General features: G+C 36.5%; 1 protein-coding gene across 2 annotated transcripts in view; it reads right to left on the bottom strand.

The window, feature by feature from the left end:
- Nucleotides 1-2,385: 2,385 nt before the first annotated feature.
- Nucleotides 2,386-21,537, bottom strand: part of rnf144aa (ring finger protein 144aa) — a 49,158-nt gene continuing 30,006 nt past the window's right edge. For both annotated transcript variants that reach the window (XM_048192234.1, XM_048192233.1), the window contains exons 5-8: nucleotides 18,508-18,718; nucleotides 12,569-12,716; nucleotides 12,283-12,372; nucleotides 2,386-3,384 (exon numbers count right to left, since the gene is read on the bottom strand). In XM_048192234.1, coding sequence (XP_048048191.1) covers nucleotides 3,253-3,384; nucleotides 12,283-12,372; nucleotides 12,569-12,716; nucleotides 18,508-18,718 — 581 coding nt within the window. In that variant the 3' untranslated portion in view covers nucleotides 2,386-3,252. The remainder of the gene's footprint in view (nucleotides 3,385-12,282; nucleotides 12,373-12,568; nucleotides 12,717-18,507; nucleotides 18,719-21,537) is intronic.

The following is a 21,537-nucleotide window of genomic DNA, read 5'->3' on the forward strand; positions in this document are numbered from 1 at the left end:
TTAAACATCTCACAAGTTAAAAAGTGCCAACATTTTTAATCTAAGAGGACCTGAGGTTAAATACATAAACAAATAATAAAAATATGATGGAAAAAAACAAAAAACAAAGCCCTCAGCTACAGGAGAGAAAGCCAGTGAGGTACTCAAAAACTTTAAGGCTAAAACAGGATTGCTACCAAAGGATGGAGGAGACTAACATCAAATATTCACCAGAAATCAACTTTATAAATACTGTGGCTTTCAGAAGGATAAAAACATTCACTTTGTCATATCAACCTCCAAAATGGCACACTTCTATTACATAACAAGAACGAAAAATGGGAGATGAGGAAATCGCACCAAAGATTTTGAGGAAACCTAATGAGCTACATAATATCCAGCTACACAGGTGCTCTGATTTGAAAATATCTAGTTACATATGATGGCACAACAGTTTTTGAACATACGCTTGCTATTCCAGGTGGTGCAGGCAAGATGCTGACATTCAGTCCCATACCTATATTTTAAAACCAGTATTACATGAAGGAAAATAAAAATATTTTTAATGGCTTTTCAGGAACTGATCAACTCAGTTTTGAACATAATTTGATAAATTTCTTCTTTTAACTAAAGCACACTAACTTGCCCATAGCAAGCATTCAGTTCAAGACAGCAGAAACCATTTTTTTTAATCCTCAAGTTATATGAACTTGCATAGATACAGTGCTGGACTTGTAAATATGTTTAAGCCAAACAGTCTTGAAATCAGTGTATAATCCCAGCCAGAATTACAGTGACTGTTCCAAAATCTAAAATGTTGCAAGAGATGCAAACTGTACTACCTGATAAAAAAAAAAAAAAAAAAAAATAGAATTCTAAGAAAATTAACAGAGTTCAACTTTCAGTATTGGGGAAAGTTACTTTTAAAAGTAATGCATTACAATATTGTGTTACTCCCTAAAAAAAGTAACTAATTGCGCTACTTTTAATGAAAAGTAATGCGTTACATTACTGTTGTGTTACTTTTTCTCATCTGTTTGTTTGTTTTTATAAAAACAAAAAGTTCTATTTTTGGTAAATGTAAAGGTCCTTTCACACCAAAAGTGAAATGAATAAACCTCCGGCTGAAGAAATGCAAATTCACACCTGTACAGTAGAGGGCGCATCTCAAACAAACAAACCTTTCAGCTGTGCTGCCATTCTGAATACAGAAGAATAAGACGCAGGAGAAGTAAATGAGTAAATGTACTGTATGCTCACATTTAGTCTAGAACTAGTCTAGATTACCCATTATGTTTACTGAGCGCACACAACGCCTCTACACTTACTCCTGATTTTTCTCAACCTGGAGACCAGAGAGCTGTCAGTCAATAAATGAGAAAACAAAGTAACTTGCGTTTCTTATTTGAAAAACTCAGATATTTTGTTGTAAAATTAAAAGTAATGCATTACTTTACTAGTTACTTGAAAAAAAGTAATCTGATTACGTAACTCGCGTTACTTGTAATACGTTACCCCCAACACTGTCAAGGTTAACTGGGGGGGGCTTAAAAAACTCTATTTTGTTTCAGTATTTTGACAGTTTGCATTCAGATGTTGGGTGTTCAGATAAGCTTAAAGTGTCATTTGAGTGACACTTTCTGTGGATTAATATTTGGCATTGTAAACTCACACAACAGCCCTGCTTTGGAATCATATTCACGCTTTAAATCTAGGGACGTCAGTGACTCAATCTCAAGGCTAAAAGTTGTGTTTAACTGCACTGAGCAAATATCATCTGATGACATCAACAGCCCAAATCGGCCAAATCAAACTAGGTTTGTCTATAGTTTTAGACTGAAAGACATGAAATGGGCCCTATTTTAACAATCTAAGCACATGGCACAGGGCATGTTGGATCCACTTTTGCTTTTAACGACGGAAAAAAAATGCTTGGCACGCCAGGCGCATGGTCCAAAAGGGTTGTACCTAGTTTCTTAATGAGTTACGTGTGTGTTTTGAGCGTAACATGCAATAAACCAATTTGAGTGTCATCTCCCATTCCCTTCAAAAGCCAGGTGCGCTTGCACCATGACGGATTGCTATTTACATGGCGGAATATAGACACCCTCAACCTGACGAGTGAGTTTAAATACATGTGTGGACTGTCAAATAATTTGCCAATTTAATTTGCCATTACTGCAAATAGGTAATTCTGATAACATGCAATGACTATCAATTATGACATGTAGGCATTTTTATCTTTATGTACACGATAATAATCTTTTACATTGTAATCCTTTTATTTTTAATATTTGGCATGTTTGTGTGCTGATGCGCGTCCCTGTGTGTGTAATAAGTAGAGTGTACTCTTGTTGTGCACCCGCCTATAGGCGCATATTACTAACGCGCCCTTTAAATAAAAAAAAAATACTGCGTCAAATACTTGGTCAATGGTGCAGTCATTTTCAGTTGCCTCAAAATAGCAACACGCCAACAATGCACCTGAACACACCTCGTATTCAGACCAGCACGCCCATGGGCGAACAGATGGCCGTGAGTGCATGTGCTATTTAAATAATGTGGGCACTACACGTGAAAATGATAAATGCGTCAGGCTGAAACTAGCAAAAAACACTTGCGTTGCGCCTGGCATCACATTGCGCGGGGTGTATGATAGGGCCCAATGATTTGACATGAAAAGGGAAAAAAAGTGCTATCAAAAAGTTTTGAATCTACAATTTAACGTTTCATGAACATGTAAAGTAGTATTAAGCTGTACATTTGAGCCAAAAAAAAAAAAAGAAATCTACTCCAGAGCTTTTAAAGTGAGAGAAAAGCCCCTTATCTGTGCAAAACAAGTAATAAAGAATAGGCCGTGTGACTGAAATGCTACTATGCACATAGAAACTGACAAACAAACTAAATATATTTTCTGTTAGAACAGAACCCTCCATAAGAGCCACATATGCGAAAGATCCACAAAAGAGTCAAGCGCCCGGATGGAACAGCACCGTGCTCCTTCGGTAACGTCTCTTTTGTTACTGCGCTAAGGGAACCCCCACCTGTCGAATCCTCCACCTAAGCAAGCAGCAGGCTCATGAGGTCTGCTTTAGTCTCATCAGGCCTGTCGGGATGGAGCCTACTCAGCTAGCTGTGACAGTAACCGTGGCGTGAGATGGCTCTGCGCAAGTCCCACCGGTTGATGAAGAGCTCGAAGGCGGAGGAGGAAAAGAAAAACGATTAAAGGAGATGACCGGAATTCCTCGTACAGGGACTGCTCACGCCGAGATGTTAGGTGGGTAAAGGGTCATCGTCGCCTTTACTGCACTTGCACTTACAGCACAGCACGAATGGTGTGGCTAGCAGCAAGAACGGAGAGGCTACCAGTAAGAGGAGGCCGAAACCAGCAAAGATTCCAACAACCTGCGGAGAAAGAGATGAAAATGCCATGAGCGTCAATGATATATAAGAGTCCACAAAAAAATATTTTTCAAAATCGACAAAAAAAGAAAAATCTAGTTTAAAACATGTTTTATTGTACTTTTTGCATTCATGTTGGTTTCATATTAGATTGGAAAAACGTTTAAACCATTTTCAAGACAAGATTAAAATTAATGTCATGTGATTTAACCATCAAGTATAAACTAATAATGTATTTTCTTACACACTGAATACATTTGAGTGTACACATCTTAATGAAAGTAAATAAATAAATAAATAAATAAATAAATAATATATATATATACAGGTCCTTCTCAAAAAATTAGCATATTGTGATAAAAGTTCATTATTTTCCATAATGTAATGATAAAAATTAAACTTTCATATTTTTAGATTCATTGCACACCAACTGAAATATTTCAGGTCTTTTATTGTTTTAATACTGATGATTTTGGCATACAGCTCATGAAAACCCAAAATCTCAAAAAATTAGCATATCATGAAAAGGTTCTCTAAAAGAGCTATTAACCTAATCATCTGAATCAACTAATTAACTCTAAACACCTGCAAAAGATTCCCGAGGCTTTTAAAAACTCCCAGCCTGGTTCATTACTCAAAACCGCAATCATGGGTAAGACTGCCGACCAGAAGGCCATCATTGACACCCTCAAGCGAGAGGGTAAGACACAGAAAGAAATTTCAGAATGAATAGGCTGTTCCCAGAGTGCTGTATCAAGGCACCTCAGTGGGAAGTCTGTGGGAAGGAAAAAGTGTGGCAAAAAACGCTGCACAACGAGAAGAGGTGACCGGACCCTGAGGAAGATTGTGGAGAAGGACCGATTCCAGACCTTGGGGGACCTGCGGAAGCAGTGGACTGAGTCTGGAGTAGAAACATCCAGAGCCACCGTGCACAGGCGTGTGCAGGAAATGGGCTACAGGTGCCGCATTCCCCAGGTCAAGCCACTTTTGAACCAGAAACAGCGGCAGAAGCGCCTGACCTGGGCTACAGAGAAGCAGCACTGGACTGTTGCTCAGTTTTGCATGTCATTCGGAAATCAAGGTGCCAGAGTCTGGAGGAAGACTGGGGAGAAGGAAATGCCAAAATGCCTGAAGTCCAGTGTCAAGTACCCACAGTCAGTGATGGTCTGGGGTGCCATGTCAGCTGCTGGTGTTGGTCCACTGTGTTTTATCAAGGGCAGGGTCAATGCAGCTAGCTATCAGGAGATTTTGGAGCACTTCATGCTTCCATCTGCTGAAAAGCTTTATGGAGATGAAGATTTCGTTTTTCAGCACGACCTGGCACCTGCTCACAGTGCCAAAACCACTGGTAAATGGTTTACTGACCATGGTATTACTGTGCTCAACTGGCCTGCCAACTCTCCTGACCTGAACCCCATAGAGAATCTGTGGGATATTGTGAAGAGAAAGTTGAGAGACGCAAGACCCAACACTCTGGATGAGCTTAAGGCCGCTATCGAAGCATCCTGGGCCTCCATAACACCTCAGCAGTGCCACAGGCTGATTGCCTCCATGCCACGCCGCATTGAAGCAGTCATTTCTGCAAAAGGATTCCCGACCAAGTATTGAGTGCATAACTGAACATAATTATTTGAAGGTTGACTTTTTTTGTATTAAAAACACTTTTCTTTTATTGGTCGGATGAAATATGCTAATTTTTTGAGATTTTGGGTTTTCATGAGCTGTATGCCAAAATCATCAGTATTAAAACAATAAAAGACCTGAAATATTTCAGTTGGTGTGCAATGAATCTAAAATATATGAAAGTTTAATTTTTATCATTACATTATGGAAAATAATGAACTTTTATCACAATATGCTAATTTTTTGAGAAGGACCTGTATATATCAGAAAAGTAAAAGTTTTTTGGCAATCACACCACATGACATTTTACTAACTAACCTGAACCTTGCCTTGTCATAAAATATATATATATATATATATATATATATATATATATATATATATATATATATATATATATATATATATATATATATATATATATATATATATATATATATATAACTGTGTACTATTTAAATATATTTGACAAAGTAATTTATTCCTGTGATGCAAAGCTGAATTTTCAGCATCGTTACTCCAGTCTTCAGTGTCACATGATCCTTCAGAAATCATTCTAATATGCTGATTTGCTGCTCAATAAACATTTATGATTATTTTCAATGTTGAAAACAGTTGTGTACTTTTTTTTTCAGGATTCCTTGATGAATAGAAAGTTCAAAAGAACAGCATTTATCTGAAATACAAAGCTTCTGTAGCATTATACACTACCGTTCAAAAGTTTGGGGTCAGTAAGAATTTTTTTTTTTATTTTTTTTTAAAGAAATTAAAGAAATGAATACTTTTATTCAGCAAGGATGCATTAAATCAATCAAAAGTGGCAATAAAGACATTTATAATGTTACAAAAGATTAGATTTCAGATAAACACTGTTCTTTTGAACTTTCTATTCATCAAATAATCCTGAAAAAAAATATTGTACACAAATATTTTGTACAATTGTACACATTAAATGTTTCTTGAGCAGCAGATCAGCATATTAGAATGATTTCTGAAGGATCATGTGACACTGAAGACTGGAGTAATGATGCTGAAAATTCAGCTTTGCCATCACAGGAATAAATTACTTTGTCAAATATATTCAAATAGAAAACAGTTATTTTAAATTGTAATAATATTTCACAATATTACTGTTTTTTACTGTATTTTTAATTAAATAAATGTAGCCTTGGTGAGCAGACGAAACTTCTTTTAAAAACATTAAAAATCTTAGTGGTTCCAAACTTTTGGACTGTACTGTATATATATATATATATATATATATATATATATATATATATATATATATATATATATATATATATATATATATATATATATATATATATAAACAATTCAATAAAAAGTCAAGAATTTTATTCTTTTAATGAGGCTATAACTTCATTATATCAGGGCATACTGATATTTTTTGACTTTATGCCATTCATATATTGACTTTATGCCATAATATATTGTTGAATAAATGATTGTTTTTTTGTTTGTTTGTTTGTGTGCATGTATGTTTGCATGTGGCCACTTTCAAATATCATTGTTTGCAAACTGAAAATTATTCACAAATTCCCTTTAACATAAGGGTGAGTAAATTATGACAAAATCTTTACTTTTCCTTAATATATTGAGTCGGTAGCACTTTATTTTACAGTGTTACATGTAGTTACTATAGTAATAACTATAAATTATGCATAATTACATGCAACTAACTCTAAACCAAACCCTAATCCTAACCCTAACCATAACCCTATAGTAAGTAAATGTAGTATGTAAAATGTCACTCAGTGCTTAAATGTATAATTACACTCTAAAAAGGACACCTTAAAAAAAAAAGAAGTGTAAACTTGAGACATTTTCACAAACTGAAATTTTCACAAGATAAATAAATGTTAAGATTTTTTTGTGAAAGCAAGACAATATATGATCAAATTTGCTCCTTCTCACCATCATTTCTAGTACTCTTTCTACACATCAATAAAAGTAAGAAAAGGAACAAAAATAAAACAAAAAGGCCAAAAATGTCCAAGTAAACAGATTCACTGTTCTGATGCTGCATCATCTTCCACCACATAGGGGCGTCAGATCCTTAGAATTTATAACTGTTACAAAATGGAACAGAGATTGAGTTCATGTTATGCATGAAAAATATATATAGAACATTATGGGCCAACAAAATTACACATATTTCCCATCACTGTAGGAGCACCGTGTAAAACTGATTTTCTCTGGATGAAAAACAATTTCTGAATTCTGAACAGGGAATAGGATACAATAGACCTCTATTCCTCTATGTGGAATCTTCTCAGCATTCCGAAAATGACAATACCCATTTATCATGGGACAAATTTTTCCGTTGCACACTATTTCTGTTTCTATGTAAATTTACGTCCATTGTCTCTTTTTATCAAAGCTCTCATGTGGAATGGCATGAGAGGAGGAGCACAGAGTGGAATGGAAGAGAGTGAGGTTCAAACCTGGGACCGGCAGCTCCGTCTTTACTAATTCATAAAGAATCAAATATCTGATGCTGCTCGGCTGAAGCGTTGTAAAATGCAAACTTGTGCAGCCAGAGCAGAGCCGCTGCGCTCTTACAAAGCTTAATATGACTCACTCTTCCCTGCAGAGCAACAGATGTCTTTGTGCAAAAGTACTGAAAGATCTCCATAGCTTCAGGGCCATCTCACCTTTTCGACATTATGTTCAGCATATTAAACGATGAGTGTGTGAACAAAGTCTTTCTGAATTCAAGGTTCAGAATATGAATATGTCATTATTAGTCAGCGCCGCTAGCCTCGTGGGCAGTGTGCTGACATATAGCGTCGTTGCGCTTAGAGGCGACCCGAGTTCAAGTCCCGGCTTGTGGACCTTTCCCGATCCCGTTCCCCTCTTTCTGTCCCAATTCACTTCCTGTCTATATACTGTCCTATCATAATAAAAAAAGGCAAAAATGCCAAAAAGTAAATCTTTAAAACAGCCATTATTATAAATTTAAAAAGAAATAATGCTAAATTAATAATGTAATTAAAATACTCTTGATACAATGGTTTTTTTTAATTAAAGTCAGCTAAATTTAACTTAGCATAACAAACGGTACCATGAGTAAAATTTGCAAAAGTACATTTTAATTTAAGTTACTGTGAATGATAAAATATTTTAGAGATTTTTCCATTCTTACTTCAATAAATTAATTTTTAATTAATTGTCATGAAATGTCACAAAATCATACACCCATATATATATATATATATATATACACACACACACACACACACACACACCCCACACATATACAGTGCTCAGCGTAAATGAGTACATCCCCTTTGAAAAGTAACATTTTAAACTCTCAATGAACACAAAAACAATTTCCAAAATGTTAATAAGAATAAGTTTTATATAGCATCTGTTTAACTTATACCATGAAAGTAAGGTTAATAATATAACTTAGAGAACAACATTTTCAGTTTTACTCAAATTAGGGTGATGCAAAAATGAGTACACTCCACTGAAAGTCTCTGGAGCAAAGCTAAATTTTAGACTACAAATGTCTAATTTAACAAGAATTCAACCACAGGTGAGTCTAATTATTCATTACACAGGTGTCCAGCAGACAGTTGACTATAAAAGGACGTTAAAACCACTTCCCATTTCATGCTGTCAGCAATGGCACCACATGGAAGAGAAATGTCACAAGACCTGAGAAAGAAAATAATTTCTTTACACCAGAAAGGTGAAGGCTACAAGAAGATCAGCAAAGCTTTACTTATCAGTCAGAATACTGTAGCAAAAGTGGTAGAAAATTTTTAAAAAGATGGACTGCAACCATCTCACAGAGACGTCCAGGTCGTCCACGAAGTTAACACCTCGACAGGAGCGTCTTCTGATGAGAAGGGTTGAAGAAAATCGGCATGCAAGTTCACTGCAGTTATCTAAAGAAGTAGAAAGCCAAACTGAGGTGACTGTTTCCCATGACACAATATGGCATATACTGCAGAGGAATGGCATGCATGGGTGTCGTCCACGAAAGAAGCCTCTCCTAAAGCCCAGGCACAAAAAAGTCCACCTAGAGTTTGCCAGGGCCCGTGCTGACAAAGATGAAGACTACTGGGACTCTATACTCTGGAGTAATGAGACCAAGATAAATGTTTTTGGAACTGATGGCTTCAAAACTGTATGGCGTCGCAAAAGTGAGGAATACAAAGAAAAATGCATGGTGCCTACAGTGAAAAATGGTGGTGTCAGTGTCCTTATGTGGGGCTGCAGGAGTGCTGCTGGTGTCGGGGAGCTGCATTTCACTGATGGCATCATGAATTCACAGATGTACTGCTCTAAACTGAAAAAGAAGATGCTACCATCACTCCGTGCCCTTGGTCGTCGTGCACTTTTCCAACATGACAATGATCCTAAACACATCTAAGGCAACTGTTGGATTTCTGAAGAAGAACAGCATGAAAGTGATTCAGTGGCTCCTGATCTGAACCCAATCGAACACCTATGGGGAATTCTGAAGAGACAAGTTGAGCTTCACTCTCCATCCAGCATCCAGTCTCTAAAAGAGGTCATTCTTGAAGAATGGAAAAAGATAGATGTTGCAAAATGTCGCCAACTTGTTCATTCCATGCCTAGAAGACTTGGTGCTGTCATTAAAAATCATGAAGGCCATACAAAGTACTAGATGTAGTAGTTTTTGTTGTAAGGTGTACTCATTTTTGCATTGCCCCAATTTGAGTAAAACTGAAAAATGTGTAATCTATAAGTTATATTATTAACCTTACTTTCATGTTATAAGCTAAACAGATGTTATATTAAACTTAGTCTTGTCAACATTTTGGAAATAGTTTTTGTGTTCATTGAGTTATTGTTTAAAATGTTACTTTTCAAAGGGGGTGTACTCATTTACACTGAGCACTGTATACATATATATATATATATATATATATATATATATATATATATATATATATATATATATATATATATATATATATATATATATATATATATATATATATACATATTTATTTATTAGTGGGTACGGAAAGTATTCAGACCCCCTTAAATTTTCCACTCTTTGTTATATTGCAGCCATTTGCTAAAATCATTTAAGTTCATTTTTTTTTCCTCAATGTACACACAGCACCCCATATTGACAGAAAAACACAGAATTGTTGACATTTTTGCAGATTTATTAAAAAAGAAAAACTGAAATATCACATGGTCCTAAGTATTCAGACCCTTTGCTGTGACACTCATATATTTAACTCAGGTGCTGTCCACTTCTTCTGATCATCCTTGAGATGGTTCTACACCTTCATTTGAGTCCAGCTGTGTTTGATTATACTGATTGGACTTGATTAGGAAAGCCACACACCTGTCTATATAAGACCTTACAGCTCACAGTGCATGTCAGAGCAAATGAGAATCATGAGGTCAAAGGAACTGCCTGAAGAGCTCAGAGACAGAATTGTGGCAAGGCACAGATCTGGCAAAGGTTACAAAAACAAAATTTCTGCTGCACTTAAGGTTCCTAAGAGCACAGTGGTCTCCATAATCCTTAAATGGAAGACGTTTGGGACGACCAGAACCCTTCCTAGAGCTGGCCGTCCGGCCAAACTGAGCTATCGGGGGAGAAGAGCCTTGGTGAGAGATGTAAAGAAGAACCCAAAGATCACTGTGGCTGAGCTCCAGAGATGCAGTCGGGAGATGGGAGAAAGTTGTAGAAAGTCAACCATCACTGCAGCCCTCCACCAGTCGGGGCTTTATGGCAGAGTGGCCTGACGGGAGCCTCTCCTCAGTGCAAAACACATGAAAGCCTGCATGGAGTTTGCCAAGATGGTGAGAAATAAGATACTCTGGTCTGATGAGACCAAGATAGAACTTTTTGGCCTTAATTCTAAGCGGTATGTGTGGAGAAAACCAGGCACTGCTCATCACCTGTCCAATACAGTCCCAACAGTGAAGCATGGTGGTGGCAGCATCATGCTGTGGGGGTGTTTTTCAGCTGCAGGGACAGGACGACTGGTTGCAATCGAGGGAAAGATGAATGCGGCCAAGTACAGGGATATCCTGGACGAAAACCTTCTCCAGAGTGCTCAGGACCTCAGACTGGGCTGAAGGTTTACCTTCCAACAAGACAATGACCCTAAGCACACAGCTAAAATAACGAAGGAGTGGCTTCACAACAACTCCGTGACTGTTCTTGAATGGCTCAGCCAGAGCCCTGACTTAAACCCAATTGAGCATCTCTGGAGAGACCTAAAAATGGCTGTCCACCAACGTTTACAATCCAACCTGACAGAACTGGAGAGGATCTGCAAGGAGGAATGGCAGAGGATCCCCAGGTGTGAAAAACTTGTTGCATCTTTCCCAAAAAGACTCACGGCTGTATTAGATCAAAAGGGTGCTTCTACTAAATACTGAGCAAAGGGTCTGAATACTTAGCACCATGTGATATTTCAGTTTTTCTTTTTTAATAAATCTGCAAAAATGTCAACAATTCTGTGTTTTTCTGTCAATATGGGGTGCTGTGTGTACATTAATGAGGGGGAAAAAAAAGAACTTAAATGATTTTAGCAAATGGCTGCAATATAACAAAGAGTGAAAAATTTAAGGGGGTCTGAATACTTTCCGTACCCACTGTGTGTATGTATGTATGTATGTATGTATGTATGTATGCCTTTTCTGCATATGTTTCTCTCAGTTCCTAATGACATCGCTTAAAGCTTTTTTTCCAACACTGTGTGCTGATTTTTGAACCATAAGAAAACATATTTTTTCAAAGCTATTAAAAAATGCATAATGGAAAAATGAGACTAATGAGCCTTATGTTGAAAAATGTTTGTATATGCCTTTATTCCAAGAACGAGGTTGATGTTTTCTTAGCATTATTATTATTATTTTTTTTAAATCAGCCTTTTTAGATGTGATATTCTCCTATCATTACTTAGTCTAACAAACAAAACACAAAGGGAGGTGGGAGTAGCCAAGTTGGCCTTTTAAGATGTGGTAGTATAAACTTCTCTAAATACATGGCCGATTCTACTGCTCTTCTCCATCATTTGATGAATAATTTTAGTGAATTTGTTCCAAAGTGACCTTCTTACATATAATCTGCTGTGAAACAGCAGGCACCTGCTCGAAGCAGACAACCACTTACTTCATGAATAAACACTTGTGTCTGAAAGGATGCCTATGACTCTGTCACATGCAGATGCACGTGCACTCATTTTGAACATGGCAGAGAAAAGAAAATGTGGAAGAAAACATGTGCTTCTTCCCGTGAGCACCCACCTGCGTTCTGTGCCAGATCACCGAGGCTCTGGAGTGGCCTAATTTGTTCCGGCAGGGTCCTTTGTCATAATGGATCAGGAGGAAGTCGTCCTGTCAAACACACAACGTTAAAAGAGGCCGGTCATTATCTACTGTATGTGGGTGTTCGGAACAGCTGCGTGAAGGACACTGTTGCATTTACGACCTTGATTGAAGGCCTAACACACCATGCACATGGCCAACAAAAATACAGTAAGATAGCAGCATGATGTTAAGAGTGTTAAGCTGAGATATTTTGAGTACTTACGTCCAGAGACTCGAGGCAGTACCAGCAGAAAGCATGCTTGCAGTTCTTACACATCATCTGGGCACAGCCCTCGTCTCTTTCTATGTAGACTTTACATTTGGGGCAGCGTTTGATGGGGGCGTCATCATCATCAGCCTTAAAGAATGAACTAAAAACAAAGATAATCGTAAGAGTTAAAATTATTAGGGATGCAGAAATGTATTGGCCAATGATCGGTAATGGCAGATAAAAGCAATTATTTTCACAGCCGATGATCAGGGCCGATTATATCCTGTCAATCAAAAGTGGGTGGGAAAATGTGTCAGACTGCAACTCATACTGTGTGTGAAGAAAATGTCCTTGTGTTGAATTTAGGGCTGTCGAAGTTAAAGCAAATCACCCGTAGTTCAAGCCAGGGTTGTCAGGTATGCATTTTTCCCTACATCATTTTTTATTTACATTTATATCTTTATGTACATTAGTGTACCTCCCATCTGAAAATTGCAAAGAGCTTTGTGCTTTGTTACATCTGATAAGAAACAAAGTCTCAGCTTTCAAATTCTGTCTATTTTATCATGAAATTCAAACAATAAATGTGACAGATCACTGTAGTATGGAAGCACGTTTCCACCACTATATAAAAAAAAAAAAAAGGTAATTGTGACTTTTTAATCTCACAATTGCAAGATTTAAACACAAATCTGAGAAAAAGTCAGAATTGTGCATTTATATCTCACAATTGTGAGTTTATATTACGCAATTTTTACTTTATAACTCACAATTGTGAGTTTATATCTTGCAATTCTTAGAAAAAAATTCAGAACTGTAGGATAAAAAGTCACAATTACCTTTTTTATTTCATGACAGAAACAAGCTTCCATTCTTTAGCGCCACATTTCAAGCAGAAGTGCGAAGCGCGAGTCTTTTCTTCCACTTTAATAGCACGATAAACATGCATGAACATCAGGAGGTATGTTGAAAGATACAGTACAACATACTGAACAAAATCATATCTCATGTAATCGCTCAATCTGTGTTTCAACTGTATAGACACATCAATAAAACAGCTTGTTACAATATGAAACTTAATATTGTATTTACCTCAGGAAAGTTATCCAACATTCACAGTTCATTAGTCAGCTTATTTACGGTTAATTATATATGCATGTTTGAATATATTTGTCATGAAGACAAGTGTTTATGGAAACTACTTTAAGTGCAAATGAGTAGTACACAAACACTTCATTATTTAAGTGTAATTATTATATCTGAAAATAAATAGCGGTTGAATATAATAGTTTGGGCTCTGTTGTTAATTTTAACCTCTAATATTATAGTAATGTACCAAATGAGAGGGTTCCCTGTATAGTTTACAACACTTATTTTCATTAAGAAAATCAAACTTGGCTATGGGTATCGGTGGAGAAATTTAGTATTGGTGCATCTCTAAAAATTCTCCCTTTTCACAGGACGAAAAAAAAACAAAAACATGATACTGTTACTACAGTCGATTCTTTTTCCACCCAGACAGGCCAATCTCTTTTCTATGTACTAATGTTGTGGGCCAGGGACAGTGTTCACTGGTAATGAAGAGGCTGACCCACAGGGATCAAGCTGACAAGTACAAGCCCATTCATTTCCAGGACAATTCTCAGTCTATTGATCTAAGAGAAGTGACACTGTGCAGCAAGCCTCTTTTAGCCCCTTAAACAGCAGCAGCTCCTCCTCAGAACTGCAGTGGCTGAATCTGACTCATAGTGCTGCAACACAGCAGTTTAGTCAAGTACTATTAATAAATCATAATAATAGCAGTAGTAATATGATTAGTTGATTTGACAGTACTACTGTTCAAACGAGTGAGATAAAAAAAAAAAGAATACTGTTCTTCAGCAACAATGGATGAAATTGATCAAAAGTGACAGTAAGTGGCTTTTACACTGTTCTTTTAAACTTTCTATTCATCAAAAAATACTGGAAAAAAAAAACGTATCACAGTTTCCACAAAAACATTAAAGGGTTGGTTCACCCAAAAATGAAAATTCTGTCATTTATTACTCACCCTCATGCCGTTCCACACCCGTAAGACCTTCATTCATCTTCAGAACACAAATTAAGATATTTTAGTTGAAATCCGATGGCTCCGTGAGGCCTCCATAGAGAGCAGTGACATTTCCTCTCTCAAGATCCATAAAGGTACTAAAAAGGTACATGTTTTAAATCAGTTCATGTGAGTACAGTGGTTCGATATTAATATTATAAAGCGACGAGAATATTTTTGGAGCACCAAAAAAAACTAAATAACGACTTATTTAGTGATGGCCGATTTCAAAACACTGCTTCAGGAAGCATCGGCGCACAAATGAATCAGTGTGTCGAATCTGCTGTTCGGAGCGCCAAAGTCATGTGATTTCAGCAGTTCGGCGGTTTGACACACGATCTGAATCATGATTTGACACAAAAGATTCAATATGCTCCGAAGCTCAATGAAGCATTGTTTTGAAATCGGCCATCACTAAATAAGTCGTTATTTTGGTGCTCCAAAAATATTCTCGGCGCTTTATAATATTAATATTGAACCACTGTACTCACATGAACTGATTTAAATATGTTTTTAGTACCTTTATTGATCTTGAGAGAGGAAGTGTCATTGCTCCCAATGGAGGCCTCACGGAGCTATCGGATTTCAACTAAAATATCTTAATTTGTGTTCTGAAGATTAACGAAGGTCTTACGGGTGTGGAACGGCATGAGGGTGAGTAATAAATGACATAATTTTCATTTTTGGGTGAACTAACCCTTTAACTAACCCTTTAAGCAGCATATTAAAATATTAAGCAAGCAAATTAACATATTAGAATGATTTCTGAAGGATCATGTCACTGAAGACTGGGGTAACGATGCTAAAAAAAAAAAAAAAAAAAATATATATATATATATATATATATATATATATATATATAAAAATTACATTTTTCAGTTTTTAAATAGTCAAATACCCTAAAAACATCCAAAGTCCAGGGCCATTGCTTGAGTTCACAGGGAGGCTATGAATTTTTCAAAATTAGTTTAAATATATAATTTACACTTTAAGATTCGGGTCAACTCATAGCTCCTTGAGGAAACGACAGTCTGTTTAACATGTAAATATGGTCCAATTTGATTGCTGTCTAAAGACTGTTTCTCTCGCTCTGAGATATACTTTGGAGTTTAGGCGCAATCTCAAACATGAAATGATACAGAAATTGAGCTGTAAACTTGAAAGGCTCTTTGGAGTTTTATAACTAATGGAGTATTATTAGTGAAGCAATTCACTTCAGAGCTGGCTGAGTGTTCACTCCTGTATGACCCAAGATCAAGGATCAGAAACTCCGCTCAATGGTGCTTTCGCTTTTGAATCAAGTGTGCGTGTGACATGAATGTCAAATAACACCTGTGCATGAATCTCTGGCATACTGAGCAGAGAGCAAATCACTCTTCAACATCGAGAAGCCGAAGATCCATTCTTCGACTGAATGATGAGCATGCTCAATAGTGCAGAAAAACATAGACGGATTGTGGCATTTCATTTCAAATCTCATGTCGACTTAGCAACATCGAACATCATTACACTGTACATGCTTCATCGTGACAGCTGGATTCACATACCGACAAGGAGGGAGGATGGGAGTGTTTAAACGCACATCAAAGAGACAAAACTACACTGAGGAGTAGATGCTGATGAATGAGGAGGAGACAAGATGAGAAAGACTTATAGTACAGGTTCAGCACAAGATAACCTCAATCAACAGAATTTGTTTAATTTTGAGCCGTCCCCCATTTTCTTTAGAGAAAAGGGGTTACATGAGAAACTTACAAAGGAAGTGAATGGTGGATTTGAAAGCAGAAATGCGAAACTTACCACCATTCAGTAGTTTGGTGTTGGTAAGATTTGTCACCAAGGCTGCATATATTTGATTAAAAATACAGTACAAACAGTAATTCTGTGAAATATTATTACAATTTAAAATACGTTTTCTATTTGATTATGTTTTAAAATGTAATTTTATTCCGATATGCTGATTTGGTGCTCAAGAAACATTTCTAATTGTTATCAATAATGTCAATACTATTATTTTCAATGCTGAAAACAGTTAATATTTCTGTGGAAAAAGAGGACTCAGGATTCTTTGATGAATAGAAAGTTCAAAAGCACAGCATTTATTTGAAACAGAAATGTTTTTTAACTTGTAAATGTCTTTACTGTCACTTTTGATCAATTTAATGCATCCTTGCTGAATAAAAATATTTATTTCTTTTTAAAAATGTACTGACCCCAAACTTGAATGGTAACGTAATTTTACAAAAAAAAAAACCTTAACATTAATTATTCTTCGAAAATGTGTGCATTGTTTTTAAGTTATAAAGTCAGAATTGCATAATATAAAATGTTTCACATTTCTGACTTTTGTCAGAATTGCGAAATATAAACAATTGCGAGTTATAAAGTCAGCAATTAATAAATAAGTAATAAGTAAAGTCGCAATTCTGACTTTATAACGCGCAATTGAGAGTTTAAATCTTACAATTCTGAAAAAAAAAAGTCAGAATTGTGAGATAAAAAGTCACAATTACCTTTTTTTAAATTTCATGGCGGAAACAAGCTTCCATAATGTTAATTGCTGCATGTTTAATTAATTTGAATAAATTATTTAAAAAATATGATGATGTTTTATTGTTTCACTGCTGGATGAATCAGCCTTTTTGAACAAATCTCTTGACTGAATCTTGACTTGACTTGAAGTCACTTGTTGCCACCTAGTGGCATAACGATGTAATCGATACAATCGTTATTTGAAGCGCCAAGCTACTTTCCAAAGGTGATTTGTTCTATTTTGATCGCTACTGTAGACATCAGTGTTTATATCCAAACTATAAACTCTTATCCCAGTTAGGGCTGGGCGGTTTTTCCGATTTTTTCGATTAATTCAAATTTTGTTTTGCCTCGATTTTATTATTTTTTGAATCGAGAAATCGCGATTTTGAATAAAAATGTTAGCAAGTGTTCACTTAGACACATTGTTAATGCAGCAATGATAACCGCATTAGGAGAAGAAAATGATCCGACCTCATGATAGCACCGGCGCCTGATTAACTGCTCTCATGTGACGCTCTGAACATAGAACACATCACTGTTCTTAAGTGGCTGTTCATTCAGAAATCCGTTATTGCATTATAAAAATGAGACGCAGGCAGTGGAATGAGAAAAAAAAGGCAACGTTTTTAAACGCAAGTTGAGCTTTTTTTTTGGACCGCCGTGTTTTTACAATGCCGTTTCATGGGCGAGACGCTGCAAAAGATGCGAGACAAGTGCAACACCTAAACATGTCCCCAAAACATAAAAACAATAGGACAAATAGCGCAATAGAATGCAAAAACATGTAAACCTGTTTGATATTTAATGTTGGCATGATGGTGACAGGCTGAAAGCTGATGTTTTCTGCACTTACAACGCATTTGCTGTTAATAATAGCCTATTACTGGTGTTATTTACTGCTATTTTTGGCTAAGAAATATTTAGCATTTTCTTATTTTATATTATTTCTGAGTATATATAGGATGTGTTTAAGATAAGTTTGTACAACATTTGTCTTCATATTTCAGGCATATTTCTGCAATGATATTTAACAAATTGTTTTACACTTGGAATGGAACTTTTTTTAACCAGATTGTTAATAAAGAGAATGTTACTTAAATCATATTGTAGTTAAGTTTTTAAGATGACTAGTTAAATAGTTAAGAAAAAAAAAAAAAAGAAAAATTGAAATCGTGAATCGGTCAATCATTCTGAAAAATCGAGATTTTTTAAAAAGGAGAGAAGTAAAAAATATTTTTTTGTGACAAATCAACATTATGCCACAAGTGCTGTCATTTAAGGACAACTTGTACTGAACCTAGAACATTTCTTTAACAGGCAACAGTACCTGCTTTCTCCAGGTAGAAACGAGGTGATGGGAACGTTCTCCTGGCAGTCTTGGTCCGGGTGCCAGCTGGCCTTGCAGGCGGAACAGAACTCAAGTGTGCAAACGCTGCACCGCACCAACTGTGGAAGCGCCGTGTCAGACTCCTTCAGTTGGCACACGGCCTGGCACGTGGAGGACGGGCACCAGGTCCGGCTTGGGTCCAGCAACACCTCTGTAGGGGGGTGAGAAATGTGAGATCAGACGCAGTTTCCGTGAGTGTATATTTTAGATTGCTTACAGCTGATGTAGGCTGACAAGTCACCATGGTTACGCCATCTGAGATGGAGGGGTAATAGGAAAGAGCAGCTTTGGCCTCATCTGCCCTCAGGAATGAGATACCAGAGATACTACTTATCATAAGCTTTGCATAAATTCATTAGCTAAATTAGATTTCATTAAAGCAAAAAGCCGCATGAGGCCTGTGCGTTACAATGATTTTACCATGGCTCGTGACCATGGCACAATGGGAGGCAGAGACAACGTTCTTCAATAAATAATTTAGTAGTAGCAGCTTGTTTTAATAACTTAAGAGTTACAAATATTATTAAAGTGTGAGAACTAAACAGTGCAAGTCTGATAAAACATCACGCGCACACAAGTTACTGACATCTTGCAGCTTGTTCCGCATGGTTAATGCAGGGTCGTAACCACCATAGACATCAAGGGGGACAAGTCCCCCCAATAATTAGAAATGGACAAATTGTCCCTCCCAATATTTGATATTATTGATGCTTCTCTGTCTGATGACAAAAAAAGTTGTAAAAGTTACATTTTTAGGCTGATCTGCCTCAGCAGTCTAACAGCGACTGTCAGAATGAGTGAGCTGGCCAATCAAATCAAAGAAGGCGGGGCTTATTGTTCACAGAAGACAAGTGCAAATTCCAATGCGACACTTTCATTTTAGCAGTAAAAGAGTATGTGGCGAGTAAGTAGCTAAACATTTAATATTTGAAGACCGTTTTATGATTGAAATATTCAGCGACCGACAGTAATATCCATTTATCCAATATCCATAACATTTTTATGAAATTTCACCGTTTTGAATTGAAAACATGCTATTATTTGATTAATATGATATGATTAATGCAATTCATAACTGAATGAGATGAGACAAGAAACGTTTTGCATTTTTTGACATATTAGGCATACAAATAAGAGTGAATAGATTTTAAAAATATATATTATTTGCAAATAGTTTAAATTGATTACTTAACTACAGTAGACCTGGAACTTTTACAGTTCTTATTTCTTTTTCATTATTCCCTTAAATCCCTTTTAATCTTTTAATTATTTAATTCCTTATAATTATAACCACCCCACTTCTCCTAAAGTGGTAAAAACTAAACATGTGAGAGCGTGTTATAACGGCCCCCGGTACCCAGATATGGCAGGCTTCACCGAAGAGCAGTAGCTGAGCATCTCTTCAGCAATCCGACGTGCAAACTACCACAAATGAAACTGAAAGTTTAGCGTAACATCCTGAGGTTCAACACACAGTCGTCTTCATTAAAAGTAGTTCTATCATGACAACTCTCAGGAGAGAATATATCATGGTAAAAGATACGACAATGTTAATGTATTTGGCCTTGGAGAAATAGATCTACTAAGATGCTGCTGTTGATTATTGCTGTAGTTGTAGATTATTGCTGCTGCAAAGCAAGTACAGGAACTTGCTATTGCCAATACATACGCTGATACACTGCTGTGCGTATATAAGACATGGTGCTGCTGCACAAATAGCATATATCAATTAACCACAGCAGATCTATACAGGTGGAGCTGGGGAAGGTGGAGGGTTTTAGACGAACTCTGAAAGCGCGCTGCAACTGCTATAGACCTCTTTAGAGCAGACGTCACAATTACGTCACTTGCAGCTGCGCGCGCATAGTGGTTGCAGAAAAATAGCGGTAGCAATTGGAGGAAAATGTGCAAAATCCACAGAATAAGAGAAAAACGTTTTGTTGTGCCTCTGGATGTTGGAATCGGAATGCAAAAAAATATAGTCTTCATTTTTAAAGAAAACCATCGTTGAAAACGTCCTTTGAAGCTAAATGGAGACGTTTCACAGACTGCACTGATGACACCTGCAAGGATTAGTCTACTATTAAAGCAGGAATTTGATGTAAACAGTAAGTCTACATATTATTACAATATTCACATATGCAGTTCAGAGGACATACATACATAGCAGTTACAGCATGAAATAATATTTAAACCTATAACATTTTACATAGATAACTTTTAAACATAGTCTATAAAATTTTTATTTCACAATTCTGACTTTTTTTCTTGCATTTGCGTGTTTATGACTCCCAGTTCGGCCATTATAACTCGCAATTGTGAGTTTATTTCACAATTCTGAGGGGAAAAAAGTCAGAATTGCGGGATAAATTGCAATTCAGAAAACGAGTATAACGAGTTACAGGATAAGGAGCATATCTCACAATTCTGTTTTTCTTTGTAAGAAATGTGAGATATAAACTCAGGTTTGCGAGAAATAAAAGTCAGAATTGTGAGATATAAACTCGAAATTAACTTTTTTTTATTCTTTTATTTCGTGGCTTCCATAGACTGCTACTGCTCAACTGTCATTTTCTGCAACCAGCTAGGCTCCGCCCATAAAAAACGTCATCGCTGTTTGCAAACACCAAATTGGTCTATAGTGAATGATAACCAGCCGTTTAAATGTTGTGAACAGCGAGCTCATTGGCTGCAGATGCGACACAAACCAATCAGCTTGTGCCAACTAGTTAATGCTGTAATTATCATTAGCTTGCATTAAGGACCCATCAGCCTGCGCCATCTAGTGTTTCTTGACAGAACTAGGCATTGACACTAAATTATCTTACCAGTGCTGATATTGCTCTCTCTCCAATTGCAATCTTTGATCTTGAAATAGGCTGATGATAAATAAAATGAAGCTCACATCTTGCTTTCTTTGACGTGAACTCCATTAAATTTGCACAGAGCGGGATTTGAAGATTGCTTTTA

The sequence above is a fragment of the Megalobrama amblycephala genome, linkage group LG5 (assembly GCF_018812025.1).
Source record: "Megalobrama amblycephala isolate DHTTF-2021 linkage group LG5, ASM1881202v1, whole genome shotgun sequence".
Taxonomy (NCBI): domain Eukaryota; kingdom Metazoa; phylum Chordata; class Actinopteri; order Cypriniformes; family Xenocyprididae; genus Megalobrama; species Megalobrama amblycephala.